The following is a 21,086-nucleotide window of genomic DNA, read 5'->3' as shown; positions in this document are numbered from 1 at the left end:
TGCCAGATGACTGAATCAAATTCCCAGAACTCATGCAATACACACTAAGTCCTCACAACTATTTTCTTGCTAAATCGTAGCGTCCTAGAGCATAGTGACAGGCCCTTCAACCCAAACAGGTCCATGCTGACCAAAATGTCCTTCCACACTGATTCCATTTCCCTGCACTTGACCCATATTCTTCTAAACCTTTCCTATCGATGTATTCATCCATAAAGCCTTTTACAATGTTGTTAATGTACCAACCTCAAACACTTCCTGTGGTAGCTCATTCCATATGTGCACCACCCTCTGTGTAAAAATATTGCCCCTCAGGTTCCCATGTATTCTTTCCCCGCTTAGCTTAAGTTGATGCCCACTAATCCTCAATTCCCCAATCCTGGGAAACAGACTGAGTACATTCACCCTATCCATGCCTCTCATGACCTTATGCACTTCTATAAGTTCTCCCCTCAATCTCCTGTGCTGTAAAGAAAAATAATCCAACCTCTTCCTATAAGTCAGTCCCTCAAGTCCTGGCAACATCCTTGTAAATTTCTTCTTCATTCTTTCCTATAGCAAGATGACCATAACTGAACACAATGCTCCAAGTTCGGCCTCACCAACATCCTGTACAAATCCAACATAACGTTCCAACTTCAGTACTCAGGGCCCTGACGGAGCCAGTGTGCCAAAAGCCTTCTTCACTACCCTGTCTACCTGTGACTTCACTTTCAGCGAACTGTGCACCTGAACTCCAAGGTCCCTCTGTTCCATTACACTCTTTAAGGCCCTACCATTCACCATGAAACTCCTACTTTGATTTGATGTTCCAAAATGCACCGCCTCACACTTATTTATATTAAATTCTGTTTGCCATTTCTCAGCCCACTTCTTCAGCTGATCCACATCTGCATGCAATTTCCGATAGCCTTCCTCACTGTCCACGATGCCGCTTATTTTACTGTCACCTGCAAACTTACTAATCATGCCTTGTACATTCTCATCCAAATCGTTGATACAGATAACAAACAACAATAGGTCCAGCACTGACCCCTGAGGCACTCCACTAATCACAGGCCTCCAGTCCGACAAGCACCATTCCACAATTACTCTCTGTTTCCTAGTGTCAAGCCAATTGTGCATCTAATTTGCCAATTCTCCCTGTATTCCACACTATCTATCCTTTCAGACCAGCCTACCATGTGGAACCTTATCAAAGGCCTTACTGAAATCCATGTAAACTACATCTACCACGTTGCCCTCATCACCCTTCCTGGTCAGTTTATCAAAGCATTCTAAAAAACTTGTGAGGTATGATCTCCCATGCATGAAGCCAAGCTGACTACCCCTAACCAACCCCTGTCTTTCTAAATGCATGTACATTTTATCCCTCAGAATCTTCCCAACTAACTTACCTACCACAGATATTAAGGTTGCTGGTCTATAATTCCTAGTTTTTCTTTGCAAACCTTCTTGAATAAGGGCATATCATTCACCACACTCCAGTCTTCTGGGATCTCACCCATGGCTAATGATGATGCAAACATATCAGCAAATATATCATAGGAGAGGTATAACAAGGGGTAGAGCTGGATGAACACAGTAGGCCAAGCAGCATCAGACGAGCAGGAAGGCTGATTTTTCAGGCCCAGAACTTTCTTCAGAAAATTAGGAAAGTTTTTGTTCATAATAGTTTTATACTGTGAGATTTGCAATCACTTCAGTATGAGTGGTGCCTTCATAGTCCTAAGATGAAACCTGGATGAGGGTCAATGACCAACAATCAAGGGAGGGTTTAAACTAACTTGACAGGGGGTGGGGAACTAATGCAAGAAGCCGGAGGGAAGTAAAATGGAGACAGAAACAAAGGGCAGTGGGCTGAAACGTGCAAGTGGAAGGCAGAGAATCCAAAGACAAAAATCAGAAATGGCCACATTACATCATAAAAGGGCAATAAATGTTAAAAAAAACAGGCCTGCAGGCTCTGTGTCTCTATGAGAAGAGCATTTGTAATAAGGTGAATCAATTAACTGCACAGGCAATTATTATTGGATATGATATAACTGGGATCATGTGGACCTGGTTAGAGATGACTAAGGATGGGAACTTAATGTCCAGGCGCATTCAATTTTCAGGAAAGATAGATAAAAAGGAAAGAGAAGTGCGGTCATGATCCTGGTTAAGGAGGAGATTAACACAATAATAAGTAAGGACATTGGCCTGGACGATGTGCAATCTGCATTGGCAGAGCTTCAGAACACCGAAGGGAAAATAAACGGCAGTGGGAGTTGTGTACAGATGACGAAACAGCAGTTGCAAAGTTGCGAATGGCATTTAATGGGAAATTAGAGATGCCTACAATAAAGTACAACAATTCCTATGGGTAACTTCAATCTGCATATTGATTAGACTAACTAAATTGGTAGCAATGCAATGGTGTTGGATTTCCTGGAAAGTCTGAAGGATGGTTTTCCCAACCAATATGTCGAGGAATGAACTGGAGAGCAGGCCATCCTAGACTGGGTGTTGTGTAACAGAAGACGATTAATGAGCAACCTTGTGGTATGAGATCCTTTGGGGAAGAGTGACCATAATATGTTGGAAGTCTTCGTTAGGATGCAGAGTGACACAGTTCAATCTGGGAGTAGAGTCCTGAAAGTACCTGAACTTAATGAAAGCTAACTTTGATGCATTGGCTAGGATAAACTGGCCAAGGGTACTTAAGGAGTTGATTGTGGATAGGCAATGGCGGGCATTTAAAGAACACATGGATGAACTTTACATTTGTACATCCCTGTTTGACATAAGTGTGAAACAGGGAAGTTGGCTCAACAATGGCTAACAAGGGAAATCAGGGATGGTGTTAAAGTCAAAAAGGTGGCATATAAATTGGCCAGTAAAAAAACCCAGCAAACCTGAGGACTGGGAGAATATAGATATTTGAAGAGAAAAAGACTGGTGAAGACAAATGTAGGTCCCTTACATAATGGACAAAAAAAAATGACAAATCAGTTGTACAGATACTTTGGATCTGTCTTCACTAAGGAGAACACAAATAACATTCAGGAAATGCTGGGGGATAGAGGATGGAGCTGGAAGAAGGGAAACCTTATTAATTAGGTATTAATATTGGAGAAATTGACAGGATTAAAACCCAGAAAGACTCGAGGGCCTGATGCTCTACATCCCAGAATACTTAAGGAAGTGGGTCAAGAAATGGTGGATGCATTGGTGATCATTTTCCAGCATTCTGTAGACTCTGGAAGAGTTCCAACAGACTGGAGGGTAGCTAATGTAACTATTTTTTTTTAAAAGGAGGGACAGAGAAATCGGGGGATTATGGACTAGTTAGCCTGACATCCCTGATTGGAGTAAATGCTGTAGTCAATTATTAAGGATGTGATAACTGAACTGTTGGAAAGCAGTGACAAAATCAGCCCAAGTCAGCGTGGATACATGAAAGGGAAATCATGCTTGATGAATTTTCTGGAATTTTTTGAGGATATGATCAACGAGCGGACAAGGGTGAATCAGTGGATGTTGCATATCTGGACTTTCAAAAGGCTTTTGGCAAGGCACCACACAAGAGATTGGTGCATAAAATTAAAGCACATGGCATCCAAGGTAATGTCTTGACATAGATAGAGAAATTGTTGGCCGACAGGAAATAGTGAGTTGAAATAAAAGGGTCCTTTTCAGAGCGGCAGGCAGTGATGATTGGGATACCGTTCGGTTCAATGCTGAAACCCCAGCCATTGACAATATATATTAATGACTTGGTTGAAGGAATTGAATGCAATATCTCCACATTTGCAGCTGACACTAAGCTGGGTGGCAGTGTGTCCTGTATGGAGGTGGGGGAGGGGTGGTGGGATGCTAACAGGCTGCTAGGTGATGTGAACAGATTGGCTGAGTGGGCAAATACTTGGCAAATGCAACACAATGGGGACAAATATGAGGTTGTCCATTTCGTTGGCAAAAAAATAGAAAGCCAGATTATTATTTGAATGGTGGGAGTTTGCAAAAGTTGAGTTGCAATAAGACCTGGATATCATGGTAGAACAGTCTCTGAAGGTTGGCATGCAGGTGCAGCAAGCACTGAGGAAAGCTAATGGCATGCTGACCTTCATTGCGAGAGGATTTGAGTATAGGAGGAGGGATGTTTTGCTGAGTTATAGGGCCTTGATGAGGCCACACTTTCAGTATTGTGTGCGGTTTTGGTTTCCTAGTCTGAGGAAGGACATTCTTGCTACTGAGGGTGTACAGTGAAGATTCACCAGACTGATTCCTGAAATTGCAGATCTTACTTATGAAGAAAGACTGGGCTTTTACTTGCTGCAATTTAGAAGAATGACGGGAAATGTGATAGAAAAATATCATACCCTGATGGAACTGGACAGGCTAGATGCAGAAAGAATTTTCCTGATGTTGCGGACGTCCAGAGCTAGGGATCACAGCCTCAGAATAAAAAAAGCATTCTTCTCTCAGAGTTGTGAAACCTGTGGAATTCCCTACCACAGAACGCTATTGAGGGCAGTTCATTAGATTCAAAAGGGAGCTGAGCATGGCCCTTGTGGCTAAAGGGATCAAGGGATATGGAGAGAAAGCGGGAATGGGATACAGAAATTGCATTACCAGCCATGATTGTAATGAATGGTGGTGCGGGCTGAATGGCCTACTCCTGCATGTATTTTCTATGTTTCTTTGATTCTATGATTCTATTTAAGAGCCAGGGCCAACATCAGCACCAATGTACAAGGCCAGCACCAACAATAGCACCAGCATCATCACCAACACAACAGCCAGGATCACACCAACACCAACACCAACCACAACACAAACACCAACACCAATGTTAATACCAACAACAACACTAACACTGTCAACAAAATAAGAGCCAAGACCAACACCAGCATCAGTGCCAACCACAATACAAGGACATGCACCAACACTATGCCCAATGCCAACTCTAACACCATGTCCACTGCCAGCTCCACAACCATGCCCAACACCAGTTCCAACAACAAGAGCAACACCAGCACCAGCACCAACACCATCATCAACACTAATGAGAGGAGGGAGTCCACTTGTTCTGAAGATACCAGACCTGTTGAATATTTCTAGCTTTCTTCTTTGGATTTCCAGCATAGCAAGTGTTTCATTTTCATTTCAATTTTCTCCTGGAATCTTAGCAATGCTCATTCTTCATCCAGTATTATTAAAGCAGATGAATTGTTCATGATCTTGCTGTGTAAAAGTTGGCTGCCATTCTTCACTCCATAACGTCACTGTTGTAAACTGGTTATAACTTATATGAGATTTACCAGGGTATTGCCAGATACAAGGAATTTCACTTAGGAAGAATGATTGGATGGGGTTATCTTCCTTAGAGCAGAGGAAATTGAGGATGGATGTAATTGAGATGTACATAAATATGAGGGGCAGAGATAAGGTAGTCAGGAAGAAACTTCTCTCCTTAGGAGGACTCAATGACCAAGGATTCATTTGATCATCTGATCTTCTGGTGCATGAGCACACTCACACTGGAGAGAAGCTGTTCATCTGCTCTGTGTGTGGAAAGGGATTCTCTCAGTTATCCCACCAGCTGACACACCAGCAAGTTCATACTGAGGAGAGACCTTTAGGTGCCTGGATTGTAGGAAATATTATGAATGTTCAGGAGTAATGTTCAAGAGATAACAACGTGTAGAGCTGGATGGACACGGCAGGCCAAGCAGCATCAGAGGAGCAGGGAAGCTGACGTTTCAGGTCTGGACCCTTCTTAAAATGATCCATGCTGGCCACACCACAATACTTTGAAAGAATAAGATTAAGAAATTAGTTAAAAATGCCAAGTGCAACTCTGGGAGTGGATTCATCCATCCATTTACCCAAATTAGGACTAGTGAATCACCCTGAGGTATCTGCACCCCCAGCCCTACAGATTAACATCTTCCTGATTGGGACCAATAAACCATTCCAAGAAGGCAGCAACCCCCACCTATCCAACTCCAGACGTTATGTGCCATTACATTTTTTTTTCCTGATTTAGCTTATCTATTAGATTGAATCTGTCACTTCTTAATAAAATGCTTTAAAATCTCCCATAACTTTGACTGTCTGTTTGAGTAACTTATGACTCCTGGATGAAAATTCTAAACTTGTCCATAGGTATAACTGGATAATCTGAAATAATTTGCAGTAATGATAAGGTGTTAGCTGTAGCTTCAGGGTGAGTATTTTTTTTCAGAGGCAGTGGGGTGTGGATTGAAGTAGAAGCAATATACTGTGGACACTAGAAATCTGAAACAAATGCAGAGATTGTAAAACTCAGCAGTTCTGGCAGCATCCCTGGAGAAAGAAACTGAGTTAACATTTCAAGTCTGTCATGCCTCTTCTTCAGAATGCTCCAGTTGTTCATTTTTTTTAAAGATTAGATTCCCTACAGTGTGGAAAGAAGCCCATCAGGTCAACACTGCCCCTTGGAGCATCCCACCCTGACCCATCGCCCTATAACCCACACACACCAGAAAACTACAGGCAATTTAGCATGGCCAGTCCTGGTTTGTGAATTTTTGGTAGTCCGTAGAAGCGTGGTGTGTTGGATCCATTGTGTTGGATCCCCCTCAGACCCATAGTCTCGCTACCTGGAACACCAACCTACAGATTAGCCAAGGAACTACACCAAAGACTAAAACACCTAGTAGAAGACTCCCATCACTCCATTCGCTCCACCCAAGAATTCCTGAACACCATCAAAGACACCAAGATAGAAGAGGATGAAATAATGGTCTCCTTTGACGTAACAGCCCTGTTCACACCCATCAACATCAACCTGGCCAAAGAAACACTGATGACACTATTAGAAGAACAGAAGACACATACACCAGACACCACCAACCTCATCAGCAAGGACAACATCATCAAGCTAGTGGACCTATGCCTCACCACCCACTTCACTTTCAATAACAAAACCTACAGACAAACCAACGGTACACCCATGGGATCTCCGATATCAGTGTTCTTAGCAGAGGCAGTAATGCAGAGACTCGAACAAGCAGCTCTGCCAATCATCCAACTCAAACTTTGGGTCCGCTATGTGGATGACACCTTTGTCATCACTAAACAAAACAAATTAGAGGAAACCTTCAAGACCATCAATAATACCCTTTACTGGCATAACATTCACAAAAGAGGAGGAAAACAACAACAAACTGCCATTCCTAGATGTCACAGTAGAGCGAACAGCCAATGGGGAACTTCAAACCAGCGTCTACAGGAAAACAACACATACGGACCAAATACTGAACTACAGGAGCAACCATCCCAACACCCACAAACGAAGCTGCATTAGAACATTATTCCAATGAGCCACCACACACTGCAGCACAGAGGAACTACGCAGAGCAGAAGAAAATCACCTATGCAGCGTATTCAAAAAGAATGGGTACCCTATGAACACAGTCCGCCGATTTCTCAGCAACAAACCCAAACAAACAGACAAAACAGGCTCAGAAACCATAACCACTCTCCCCTACAAAGGCATTTCCGAAATGACTGCCAGACTACTCGGACCCCTTGGCATCAGGGTAGCCCACAAACCCACCAACACACTAAAACAGCAGCTAATGAACTTAAAAGACCCTATACAGACAACAAATAAAACGAACGTCATCTACAAAATACCTTGCAAGAACTGTGACAAACACTGCATTGGACAAACTGGCAGGAAGCTAGCCACCAGGATACATGAACATCAACTAGCCACAAAACGACATGACCCACTATCACTCGTATCCTTACATACAGATAAGGAAGGACACCACTTTGATTGGGACAACACGTCCATCCTAGGACAAGCCAAACAGAGACATGCACGAGAATTCCTAGAAGCATGGCATTCCAACAGGAACTCCATCAACAAACACATTGACTTGGAGCCAATCTACCATCCCCTGAGAAAAAGAACAGGAAATGACATCACCAACCCAAGGAAACCTAACCAGATAAATAGAAAACGGGACATAACACCAGCGCTTCGTCGGAGGCTCACTGATGATGTTACCTAGAATGGTGACGAAACGTCTGAAAACTAACCTTCCAGCTCAGCGAGCAAACTCACGCCCAGAACCTCAACCTGAGCTACAAATCTTCTCAAAACTCACTAGCACGTATAGGATATTGATTAGAACACTTCTGGAATACCATGTGCAATTTTGGTCTCCCTCCTATAGGAAGGACGTTGTGAAACTTAAAAGGTTTCCGAAAAAAATTATGAGGATGTTGCTAGGGTTGGAAGGCTTGAACTACAGGAAAAGTCTGGGGCTATCTTCCTTGGAGTGCCGGAACATGCGAGGTGACATTATAGAGGCTTATAAAATCATGAGGAACATGGATAGGGTAAACAGGCAAGATCCTTTTCCCAGCATGGGCAAGTCCAAAGCTACAGGGCATAGGTTTAAGGTGAGAGGGGAAATATATGAAAGGGGCCTAAGAGGCAAGTTTTTCACACAAATGGCAGTGTGTATAGACTGAGCTGCCAGAGGAAGTGGTGGAGACTGGTACAATTGCAAAAGGTAAAATGCATCTGGACTGGTATATGAACAGAAAGGATTTCGAGGGATGTGGGCCAATTGCTGGTAAATGGGACTAGATTTATATCGTATATCTGTTCAGCATGGACAATTTGGACCAAAGGGTGTGTTTCCATGCTCTATAACTCTATGACTATAATTCTTATGACTCTAAGGTAAGGGGCAGAAAGTTTAGAGGAGGTGTGGGGGAAAATATTTTCATTTAAGTGTAGTGGGAATCATGAACCCACAGCCTGTAAATATTGTAAAAGCAGAAATCATAATATTTAAGAGGTACGCTTGTGATGTCAAGCCATGACAAGATTATTGGCCAAATGCTGGAAATTGGGATTAGATTAATTAGGTCAGAGATAGTAGGAATTGCAGATGCTGGAGAATTCGAGATAACAAAGTGTAGAGCTGGATGAACACAGCAGGCCAAGCAGCATCTGATGAGAGGTCGAGGCCCAAAACGTCAGCATTTGTGCTCCTAAGATGCTGCTTGGCATGCTGTGTTCATCCAGCTCCACACTTTGTTATCTTAGATTAATTAGGTCATTGTCTTTGACAGGTGTGAATGTGTTGTGCTGTTAGATCTCTCTGACTCTATGACTCCATAGCATTCTGAAGTTAGATGATGGTACCATAGAAAATAGGAACTGATTTTTATTGGAGAGATAGTACTTTTCTGAAGAAGTGTCTAGGTCCAAAACGTCAGCCTTCCTGCTCCTCCAATGCTGCTTGGCCTGCTGTGTTCAACCAGCTCTGCACCTTGTTATCTTAAACTGATTTTTATTGATCACTTTTCCAAAACATTTTTCTCATGGCATTTTGCAGTGACGGACAGGATGGAAGTTTCATCTGAAGCTTCCTGGGAGAGCAGCACCTCCAGAAAGCGCAGAGCCTGGGCTAAGAGCAGGGATCAATGGCACACTGTGGATGAGAATGTCATAGGCACAACTTCTAGTTCAGGTAAGAATCTGCCTGGGCCATACTTCTCTGGAATTACTCTCATTTGACTTTTATTTTAAGGCGTTAATTTGTTCCACAATTTTCCTATATGCTGATCATAACCAGTATTCCCAGTTTACCCACATTAAGGCAGCTGAAAGTCTTGTCCTTCTGAGGACATTCACATCCCAATCCTAACTCTTCTCTTTTCTAGAGATTAAAACCTAGACTTTTTCAATCTTTCTTGATGGAGATCATTTCTCAGGCTTTGAATTTCTCAGGTAAATTCTTTGCATGCTGTCTCCAATTGTAAAACAGAATTGTGTACAATCCTTAAAAAAAAGTTCTAATTATACGCTCTATACAGGTTTAACACAAATTCTAAACTACCAAAATAATTTCCATTTGTTTCACTATGATCTTAACAACCAACCACAACATTATTTTTTGCTGGAGCATTTCAGTAGGCCTAAGTCAAAAATGTTGGCCAGGAAGCCCAGTAGTGTGTTGAGGTGTGGGCAACCAGAAAAGTAGAAAATAGTTGCTGGAGGAGGCAATTCGGCCCTTCAAGCCTGCTACACCTTTCAATTCAGTCATTGCTGATCATGCAATTTCTGTATCCCATTCCCTCTTTCCCTCGATACCCCTTGATCCCTTTAGCCAAAAATGCCATGTCCAGCTCCCTCTTGAATGTATCCAATGAACTGGCCCCAACAGCTTCCTGTGGGAGAGAATTCCACAGGTTCATAACTCTGAGTGAAAAATTTTTTCCTCATTTCAGTCCTGAATGGCTCACGCTTTATCCTTAGACTATGACCTCTAGATCTGGACTTCCCCAGTATCAGGAGGATTCTTCCCGCATCTAGCCTGTCCAGTTCCATCAGGATTTTATATATTTCTATCAGATCCACCGCCATTCTTCTAAACTGCAGTGAGTACAAGTCTAGTCGATACAGTCTTTCTTCATATGTTAGTCCTGCTGTCACAGGAATCAGCCTGGTGAATCTTCATCAGACTCCCTCAATAGCAAGAATGTCCTTCTTCAGCCGAGGAGACCAAAACTGCACACCAAGGTGTGGCCTCACCAAGGCCCTATTTAACTGCAGCAAGATATCCTTACTCAGACACTCAAATCCTCTCGTTATGAAGGCCAGCAAGTCATTAGCTTTCCTTACCACCTGCTACACCTGCATGCCAATCTTTAGCTCAAAGCTAGTTTTGCAAATAGAACGTAGGTATTCTCATTTTCCTCTTGAAGAACCTGCTCCCTTCATGCCAAACACAATGCCAAATAAAACTAATCTCTTCTGTCTGCTCTTGGCCCATGTCACTCCATTCCTGGTATGTGCTTATCTATAGGCCTCTTAAATACCCCTTCCTTCCCAGCTCATCATTATCCATCCATTTCTGTATTCAACTGCCATCGTCTCTCTTTGGGCTGAAACACCAGCTATCATTCACTGTTTTACTAGCCCAATCTCTACACCCATCCTGTGCCTTCAACATATATACCATGTTTTCTTAGCTACAATCAATTCAGTAAAAGGGTTATTGGATTCAAAACAGTTACTCTGCTTTCTCTCTACAGATGCTGCAAGACCCGCTGAGTTTCTCCAGTAATTTCTGTGTTGTTTCAGATTTCCAGCATCCCTGGTTCTTTGTTTCTTTATTTCATTGTCCCAGGTCTCTCTCTGAGTCTTTTTCATTGAAAGGCCCATTTTTCAGAGTATGCAACCTTCATATTTTACCTATCAAAATTCATAATAATGTTCATTCCAATATTACTGACCTCTTTTGAATGTTGTTTAATGGCCCCACCCACATGGCCCCAACCCCGAGCAGCAAACCATCATGTCGCAAACCATCCACAGCCTCATCACCTCAGGTGCCCTCCCAGCCATAGCATCTAACCTCACCGTTCCCCAACCCTGCACCGCCCGCTTTTTTCTCCTTCCCAAAATCGACAAACCTGACTGCCCTGGTCAACCCATTGTCTCTGCCTGCTCCTGCCCCACTGAACTTATCTTCACCTATCTGGACTCTATTTTCTCACCCTTGGTCCAGGAACTCCCTACCTACGTCTGTGACACCACCCATGCTCTGCACCTCCTCCAGAATTTCCAATTCCCCAGTCCCCAACACCTCATTTTTACTATGGATGTCCAGTCCCTATACATCTGCATTCCCCATGCAGATGGCCTCAAGGCCCTCCGCTTTTTCCTGTCCCACAGGCCCAACCAGTCCCCCTCCACTGACAACTTCATCCGCCTAACCGAACTCGTCCTCACCCTCACCCTCAACAACTTCTCTTTCAATTCATCCCACTTCCTACAGACAAAGGGGGTGGCCATGGGTACCTGCATGGGCTAAAGCTATGCCTGCCTCTTTGTAGGATACGTGGAACAGTCCCTCTTCCAAAGTTACACTGGCCCTATCCCTCACCTCTTCCTCTGTTACATTGATGACTGTTTCGGCGCTGCCTCGTGATCCCACGAGGAGTTTGAGCAGTTCATCCACTTCAATAACACCTTCCATCCCAACTTTTAGTTCACCTGGACCATTTCAGATACCTCTCTCTCCTTCCTGGACCTCTCTGTCTCCTTCTCTGGCATCCACCTGGAAACCGATATCCATTTTAAGCCTACCAACTCCCACAACTACCTAGAATACTCCTCCTCTCATCCACCTTCCTGTAAAAAATCCATCCCCTATTCCCAATTCCTTTGCCTCCGCCGTATCTGCTCCCAAGATGTGGCATTCCACTCCCGAATATCCTAGGTGTCCTCTTTTTTCAAGGACCGCATCTTCCCCTCCACAGTAATCGAAAATGCCCTTGACCGTGTCTCCTGCATTTCCAGCAACTCATCCCTCACACCCTCCACCTGCAATAATAACAAAAACAGAAACCCCCTCGTCCTCACATACCACCCCACCAACCTCCAAATCCGACGCATCATCCTCTGATATTTCCGCCATCTGCAATCTGACCCCACTAACAAAGACATTTTTCCCTGCCCACCCTTATGTGCTTTCCAGAGGGACCACTCGCTCCATGACTCCCTTGTCCACTCCACACTTTAACTCCATTCCCCCCACCCATCCCTCAGATGACATGCCTATCCTGGGCCTCCTGCATTGCCACAATGACACCACCCGAAAGATGCAGGAATGGCATCTCATATTTCACTTGGGTACCCTGCAGCCCAAGGGTATCAATGTGGACTTCACAAGCCTCAAAATCTCCCCTCCCGCGACCGCATCCCAAAACTGGCCCAGCTTTCCCCCACTTCCCTAACCTGTCCTTCCTCCCACCTCAAGCCCCAACCCCATCTCCTACCTATTAACCTCATTCCACCTCCTTGACCTGTCCATCCTCCCTGGACCAACCTATCCCCTTCCTAACTCCCCAACTACATTTATCTTCACTGGCTCTAACCCCACGTCTTTGACCTGTCTGTCTCCTCTCACTCTATCTTCTATCTGCCTCCCCCTCTGTCCCTGCTTATTTCAGAATCCCCTTCCCCTCCCTCATTTGTGAAGAAGGGTCTCAACCCGAAACATTAACTTTCCTGCTCCTCTCTTGCTGCTTGGCCGGCTGTGTTCTTCCTGCTTCACACCATGTTGTCTCAGATCCTCCAGCATTGGCAGTTCCTACTATCTCTGTAACATTAGCTTTCTTGCTCCTCTGATGCTGCTGTGAACCTCCAGCTCCGCACTGTTTTACCTTCAGCATCAGCAGTTCTTCCTATATCTGAATGATTTAGACAACATCCAGGTCTGGAATGAAAAGTGGCAAATAACAAATCTTATTGAATTCTTTGAAGCAATGGCCAAACACATGGATGATGGTAGAGCGGTGGATGTGGTATACATGGATTTAAGTAAAGATTTTGATAAGGTTTCCCATGGTAGGCTCATGCAGAAGGTAAGGAGGCATGGTTTGGGGGAAATGTGGCAGATTAGATTCAGAATTGGCTGACCCTATGATACAAACGGTGGTAGTGGACGAAAAATATTCAACATGGTGCTCAGTTACGAGTGATATAACACAAGGATCTGTTCTGGGTCCTCTTCTATTTGTGATTTTTGTAAATGATTTGGATCTAGGAGTGGAAGCGTGGATTAGTAAGTTCACAGACAATACGAAGGTGGGTCACATTGTGTATAGTGCGGAGGGCTGTTCTCAGTTACAAAGGGACATTGATGGAATGCAGAGCTGGGCTGAGAAGTGGCAGATGGAGTTTAACCCTGAGAAGTGTGAGGTGATTCCGTTTGGAAGGCCAAACTTGAAAGCAGAATACAAGGTTAACGGGAAGATTCTTGGCAGTGTGGAGGAGTAGAGTGATCTTGGCGCTCATGTCTACAGTTCCCTGAAATCTGCCACCCAGATAGATAGAGTTGTTAAGAAGGCGTATGGTGTGTTAGCTTTCATTAATAGAGGGACTGAGTTCAAGAGCCATGAAGTTATTGTACTGCTATACAAAAGCCTGGTTCGGCCACATCTAGAGTATTGTGTCCAGTTCTGGTTGCCTCATTACAGGAAAGATGTGGAAGCATTAGAAAAGGTACAGAGGGGGTTTACCAGGACATTGCCTGGAATGGAGGGAATGTCTTATGAGGAAAGGTTGAGAGAGCTAGGGCTTTTCTCTTTGGAATGACAAAGGATGAGTGGTGACTTGATCGCGGTGTACAAAATGATCAGAGATATAGATGGAGTGGACAGTCAGAGACTTTTTCCTCACGTGGATGTAACTATAACAAGGGGGCATAGTTTTAAAATGAGTGGAGGTAGATATAGGAGAGATGTCAGAGGTAGGTTCTTTACTCATAGTGGTAAGGGCGTGGAATGCATTTCTGGAGGTGGTAGTGGAGTTGGCCTCATTAGGGGCATTTAAGAGGCTATTAGATCTTCATATGAATTATAGTATAAGGTAGGGGTGGAGGTCAGATAGACTTTAGGATTCCGGTAAAAGTTTGGCACAACGTTCAGCTGAAGGGCCTATACTCTGTTGTACCTTTCTATGTTCTATGTTCTATATTACATCTGCATCACACAAGTGCCATTGACCGTTGACCATTTCTAACAAGATTATTCTAAATGTCATCCTTTGGCATTCAAATGCATGAACTGCACTGGGTCCATGGCTATCAACATCCTGGGTGTTACCATTGACCAGACTCTGAACGTGACTCATCCTATACATACAATGGTTTAAAGGGCAGGTCAGAAGCTACGACTCCCCAAAACCTGCCAATTCTCCACAAAGCATGAATTAGGAGTGTGTTGGAAAACCCCCCACTTACCTAGATGAGTGCAGCTTTAACAACATTCAAGAAGTTTGACATCTTCTCTGGAAAATAGCCCACTTGGTTAGCACCATGTCCACAAATTTAAAGCAGTACTTTATACAGTTCTACCCACTTTAGAACCCAGGTTCCAAGCAGTGATAAAAATAACAAATATCAAAAATCAACAGCTCAGAAGTGATTCATTTTGATGAAAAGATCAGAGAGAGAGACAATACAGTTTAAATAAAGCATACGATTCTGTAAGGAATGTAGGAGCAGATGTCTTTGGCAGTGACAGGACAGGTTCAGACAGTTTTTAATGAACCATATGACATCTTAGGCTTTATCAATAGCACATAGAACATAAGAGTGAGAGTGTGATATTAAGTTTGTTCAAAACCCTTTAACAGCCTGGAGCATTGTGTTCAGTTCTGAGTGCCTCACCTTTAAAAATAAATGAAAGCATTAGAGAGAGTTCAGGGAAAATAAACACAAGAATGATTCTCCGGATGAGGAACTTCATTTGCACAGATTAGAAATGTTGGATTGTTTTCTTTGGAAAAGAAAATGTCAAGTAAAGACCTGATATAGGTATCCGAAATCTAAACAGAGTAGGTAAGGAGAAATCGTTCCCATTGTTGAATGGATCAAGAACCATTGTGATAATAAAATGTGTGGCTGGATGAACACAGCAGGCCCAGCAGCATCTCAGGAGCACAAAAGCTGATGTTTCGGGCCTTGACCCTTCATCTGATGAAGGGTCTAGGCCCGAAACATCAGCTTTTGTGCTCCTGAGATGCTGCTGGGCCTGCTGTGTTCATCCAGCCTCACATTTTATTATCTTGGATTCTCCAGCATCTGCAGTTCCCATTATCACAAGAACCATTGTGCATGCTTTTACAATAATTGTCAAATTTAGATGGAAACGTGAGGTATAATGTTTGCACACAGTGTGTGGTTGGGATGAGGAGAGTGATATGAGTGCACGGAAGGAATGTCTGGTTGAAGCATTTGAGACAGCATTTCATTATTTTTTAATTAAAAAACAGCTGGACTATTGGGAGAAGGCAGATTGTGACACTAGGTGAATTATTTCTTCATTGGACCAGCACAATGTTAAATTGAATAGCCTCCTTCTTTGCAGTAAGCATTCCTTGCTTAAATGCTTGGTTTGTAGCTAAAATATTTCAACCTTAAAGCCTACCATTGTTCATTTGTTGTTCTCCCGGCTGTCCTCCATTTTCAGCCACTTGCACAAGGTCACTGCTGGGACTACCCAAATTCATTCTCTTCCACTTGAATAGTCTCTTTGATTCACAGAAACTGAACATAGCAGCAGCTATTTGGTTCATTGTGCCTGTACATCCCTTTGAAAGAGTAGTCATAGGTGGTTCAGTTTTCCAGCTTTTTGTTGGCGTCCCTGTAAATCCCTCTCTCTATCCAACTCACTTTTAAAATTATTTATTGAATCAGCTTCTACTACTTTTTCAAGTTTACAGATCTTAATAAACACAGCCAGGTGTTTTTCATGCTTTATTTTGTTCACTTTCTGATTGGAAGTAAGTTAGCCTAGAAAAGGTTGTGGTGTGTTTTTGGAAGCTCTTTTCTGGTGAAATTAATTTTGAAAAAAAATGGCTCACAAGAAACTCTCAAGTTTAAATTAAAGGAGTTATTTATTCACACTTTCAAACTGAGGGTGGCCTTTGTGATCTCTCTCTCTCTCTCACACACACACACACACACACACACACACACACACACACGCACGCACTCGAAAGGAATAGGAAACAGGAGTTTCACAAATAGGAATGAATTAAAATCAGAAGTGTGGATAATAAGTCATGAAAAATTACACACAAAAATGGATGAGAGAATGTAATTGTCAATACGTTGTTGTAACTTTGATGAAGAAAAAACAGATGTTTGGTGGCGGAAAAATCTGACTGAAATAGACTGTAGTAGTCAATGTTTGCATGCTTAGAGTCAACGTAATGTATATGTCTTGTGTACTAATTTAGTAAAACTAATAGTTTTTTAAAACTGAAGCCATCTTTGTACATTGTGGTGAGAGATAATGGGAACTGCAGATGCTGGAGAATCCAAGATAACAAAGCGTGGAGCTGGATGAACACAGCAGGCCAAGTAGCATCTTAGGAGCACAAAAGCTGATGTTTCGGGCCTAGACCCTTCATCAGTTTTTTTTTTCTGAAGAAGTGTCTAGGCCTGAAACATCAGCTTTTGTGCTCCTAAGATGCTGCTTGGCCTGCTGCGTTCATCCAGCTCCACACTTTGTTATCTTTGTACATTGTGGTTCTTTTTTAAAGGGGGTGTGATGATAGTAATGCTTAAAGAGGTCATTTTGTCCTTTTCTTTTGATGAGATGTTTAAAGACTGAAATGTAGAACAATCAATCAAAACTACCAGAGTAAACAGCCTGTGAAGCCTTGGGAATTTTTTTAAAGTTGGAACAATAGGACAGCCAGAATGGATCTTGTCAAATTTTCACGGAACCCAGATGCTTAGTTTAGTTTTTAGTGGTTGCTGTTAGTGCCTGGAAGATATGAAAGCTACTTTTTCTCTCTCTCAGTTATAGCCAAATGTTTGGAGGGGGTGGGAGTGGGGAATGTTCTGTGCCTGCTAAGGGAATTGCATATGGGACAATCTGTTTTCAGAATTTGCCTTTTGCCAAGAGTGTGTTTACAGGATGTTCCTACATTGGAACAGTTAATTCGTAATAATTACTGTATCTATCACTCTGTTAAGTTTTCAAATAGAGTTAAGCTATTCCAATTCCATCTTTCTTTTATCGTATTTTAACTGCAGTGTTTGAATAAATTTTATTTTCTTAATGACAAGTCACACTGCATCTGGAATATGGCACTTCACATCTAATTTAAAAAAAGTAAAAGTTAGGGTTTAGTTTATCTTCTTAATATATTTTGAGGGGTCCAGTCTAGCCCATGACAGTCAGGTGAATTATTCCGTCAGAGATTCTGCATGCACCTAACCCTCATTTCCTCATTTAGTACATTTCCAGGATAACTTTTTCACTCATCTTCACTGTGGGAATAACATTTCTCTCCATGACCAATTCTTTTTCTTTGTTTTCAGGATCCAATGATTTTTCCCATCTTCATGTCAGTTGCTTCGCACTTCTCTCTATCAGGCAATGATGTTTAGATTTGTGTAGATGGGCCTGACAGAAACATTGGAAATGGGAATGAGTGCACTTTTGTTGCACTGTGTTCTCACTATCTCTCTTTGATAGTTTTGTGTTTCTTGTTTGTTTTCACAGGACGTTCTGTTGACAAAATAAAAAGCTGGCTTGAAGATTGTGGGTAAGATGACGTCTGAATTCTGAAATTATTTCAATTTTGGAATCTGAAATCAAATTAGAAAATGTTGGAAATGCACAGCAGGTCTGGTAGCATTTGTTAATAGAAACGCAGAGCAAATGTTTTACCTGTCATCAGCTGTATTATAATCACTGTGGTCTTATGTAACTGCAGAAAGCCTGCTCTTTAAAAGAACAACTAACAAATTCTAGTCTCCTACTTTTCCCACAGCCATGCAAATCCCTATGAAGAAGCCTTTGAATTTGATGAGAGTTGTTTATAGAGTAGGTAGACAAAGATTACTTCCTCCTGCCTGACTTACTCTTGGTTCCCTGCTCAAAACCCATTAGCTAATGGGGACTTGTCATTATCCAAACTAGTAATAATCTTGTAGACCTCTATCAAATCTTTCTCAAAGTCTTTTTTTCCTTGATGAGCTTACCCAATTTTTCCAACTTAACCTTATAATAAATTTCCTCATTCCTGGAACCATTCGCCTTAAATTCCCTGCTTTTGGACTCAATTTCTTGATTTATAAAGTTCGGGATCCCATACAGTTGACAACCACTGTTTCAACATGTCAAAGAGTCAGTAAATTCATGGAGATGTACAGCACAGAAACAGACTTTCACTCCAACTCGTCCATGCCAACCAGATATCCTAAATAAGTATAGTCCTGTATGCCAGCATTTGGCCCATATCCCTCTAAGCCCTTCCAATTATATAACTATCCAGATGCCTTTTAAATGTTGTAAATGTACCAACCTTCACCATTTCCTCTGGCAGCTCCTTCCATACGCACATTACCCTCTGCATGAAAAAGTTGCCTTTGAGATCCCTTTTAAATCTTTCCTTTCTTACCTTAAACCATGAGATCAAGCGTTGGACTCCCCTACTCCATGGAAAATACCTTGTATATTTACCCTATCCATGTCTCACATAGCTTTATAAACTTCGATAAGGTCAGCCCTCATCTCTGACTCTCCAGGGAAAATAACCCCAACCTATAAAATAATAAAATAAAACATAGAGCTTCCTCTGCTGTTGGGTTGCTACAGAATTGTTATCACAGATTCACAGAATTATTATTGTGTGAAAAGTAGCCATTTAATAGGTTTAAAAAGGATGGCACAGTGGCTCAGTGGTTAGCACTGCAGCCTCACAGCACCAGGGACCTGAGTTCGATTCCCACCTCGGGCAACTGTCTGTGTGGAGTTTGCACATTCTCCCCGTGTCTGTGTGGGTTTCCTCCGGGTGCTCTGGTTTCCTCCCACAGTCCAAAGATGTGCAGGTTAAGTTGATTGGCCATGTTAAATTGTCTATAGTGTTCAGGGGTGTGCGGGTTATAGGGGCATGGGTCTGGGTGGGATGCTTCAAGGGGTGGTATGGACTTGTTGGGCCGAAGGGCCTGTTTCCACACTGTAGGGAATCTAATCTAATCTATAAACCTTTCCCTTTAGCTTAAACCCTCCAACCCCAGCAAAATCCTTGTAAATCTTTTCTGAACCCCTTCAAGTTTTACAACATCCTTCCCATAGCAGGGAGAGCAGCCTGTCACTTTCAAAGATCTGTGTCATTAGAACTGTGTCATTAAGTTTAGTTGCCTCTTCCTGTACCTTCTGCCAAAATGCATTACCTCACATGTCTATATATTAGATCTCTGGTCTCTTGCATGAATATTCTGCTGACCTACCTATGTCTTGTAAAGATGAATTTGTAACATTCTTCATGTTTACCATGGGTCCAGGTTTCATATCATTGGAACATTTTGCAAATTTCGTCTGAATTCCAATGGTCAAGTTATTCATATATAGCAGAAAACAGTGGTGCTAATACTGACCCTTGGGGATACCACTTCCGACTATCCTCCAGGCTGAAAAATACCCATCTACCACATCTTGTTTTCTGTTCTTAAGGTAGTTTTATAAAATTAGCCCAGCATTAACCCTCATGTTCCAAGCCTCACTTTTCTTAAACAACCTTTAGTGTTCAAATCCAGTATCAAAATCAATCATTCCCTTCATCAAACTTCATTGGGTTGCCTCATTAAAAATGAATTGCATTTCTCAATTGTGATTAGAATTTTACAAATCCACACTGGACCGCATTATTTATCTCAAAATTCTCAATGTTCTGGTTGTGTTATTTTTAATTATTGTTTCCGAAACCTTACCCATCAATGGTGTTGAATTGATTGGCCTCAGAACCTTCCTTAAAATAGAGTCCCTCATCTTCTGGTTCCTACCCTGTCTAGGGAGATTTGGAAGAATATTATGTAACTCCTCTACCAACTATAAAGACATCATAAACAATTGTGCATCTACACTTTGGCCCCGGGGCTTTTCAAACTGTACCTGATGTTTTTCTGTTCAGTGACAAGAGCATGTGTTGGGTGACCGAACTTCAATCTTACTTCAGAAGCAGAAACCTTTTTATTATTGTGATACATATCAAATTTCTAATATATTGAAGATGTCAGACATGGAAATGATGATTGCAAGATAGAGCAACACACTGCTTAGACAAGTTGGAAAGGCTTTGTGGAGGCAATTCTTAGCCAGTTCAGTCAGTGATGAAAGGGGATCTTGAGCCTAGAGTCATGGCCTCAACGCAACACTGTGTAATGATTTATTATTTATTTATATAGCATTTATTTATTTCCTCAGAAGTAAATTCATAAATAATGTAAAATATAGCAAGCCCAGACTTTCAGGTGTTTCTCAAAGGCTTGTCAATAGCGCCTGCAAAAAGCATGCTTTTAAGAACTTGAATAATAATAATTAACAAACTGCGGTGCTTACAGCAGCCAGATGGATTTCATAGAATATTAGTTTTCTGATTGGGGTTATTAAACCAGTCAATCAGGGAGTCCTGGCTGACAGATACAAACAGGAGTGTCAGGGGTTCTACTCAGTCTAGGAACCAGCTCTGAGCTAGCTGGGTCAGTGTCATGGAT

General features: G+C 42.3%; 1 protein-coding gene across 4 annotated transcripts in view; it reads left to right on the top strand.

Annotated features, from left to right (window-relative positions):
• Positions 1 to 21,086, top strand: part of tespa1 (thymocyte expressed, positive selection associated 1) — a 197,482-nt gene that overhangs the window by 122,908 nt on the left and 53,488 nt on the right. For all 4 annotated transcript variants that reach the window (XM_059638922.1, XM_059638923.1, XM_048561932.2 and 1 more), the window contains exons 2-3: positions 9,393 to 9,527; positions 18,091 to 18,133. In XM_059638922.1, coding sequence (XP_059494905.1) covers positions 9,404 to 9,527; positions 18,091 to 18,133 — 167 coding nt within the window. In that variant the 5' untranslated portion in view covers positions 9,393 to 9,403. The remainder of the gene's footprint in view (positions 1 to 9,392; positions 9,528 to 18,090; positions 18,134 to 21,086) is intronic.

The sequence above is a fragment of the Stegostoma tigrinum genome, chromosome 32, assembly GCF_030684315.1.
Source record: "Stegostoma tigrinum isolate sSteTig4 chromosome 32, sSteTig4.hap1, whole genome shotgun sequence".
NCBI classification, from domain to species: domain Eukaryota; kingdom Metazoa; phylum Chordata; class Chondrichthyes; order Orectolobiformes; family Stegostomatidae; genus Stegostoma; species Stegostoma tigrinum.
Note: the sequence above shows the minus strand (reverse complement) of the source record. Positions and strands in the feature narration are given on the sequence as shown.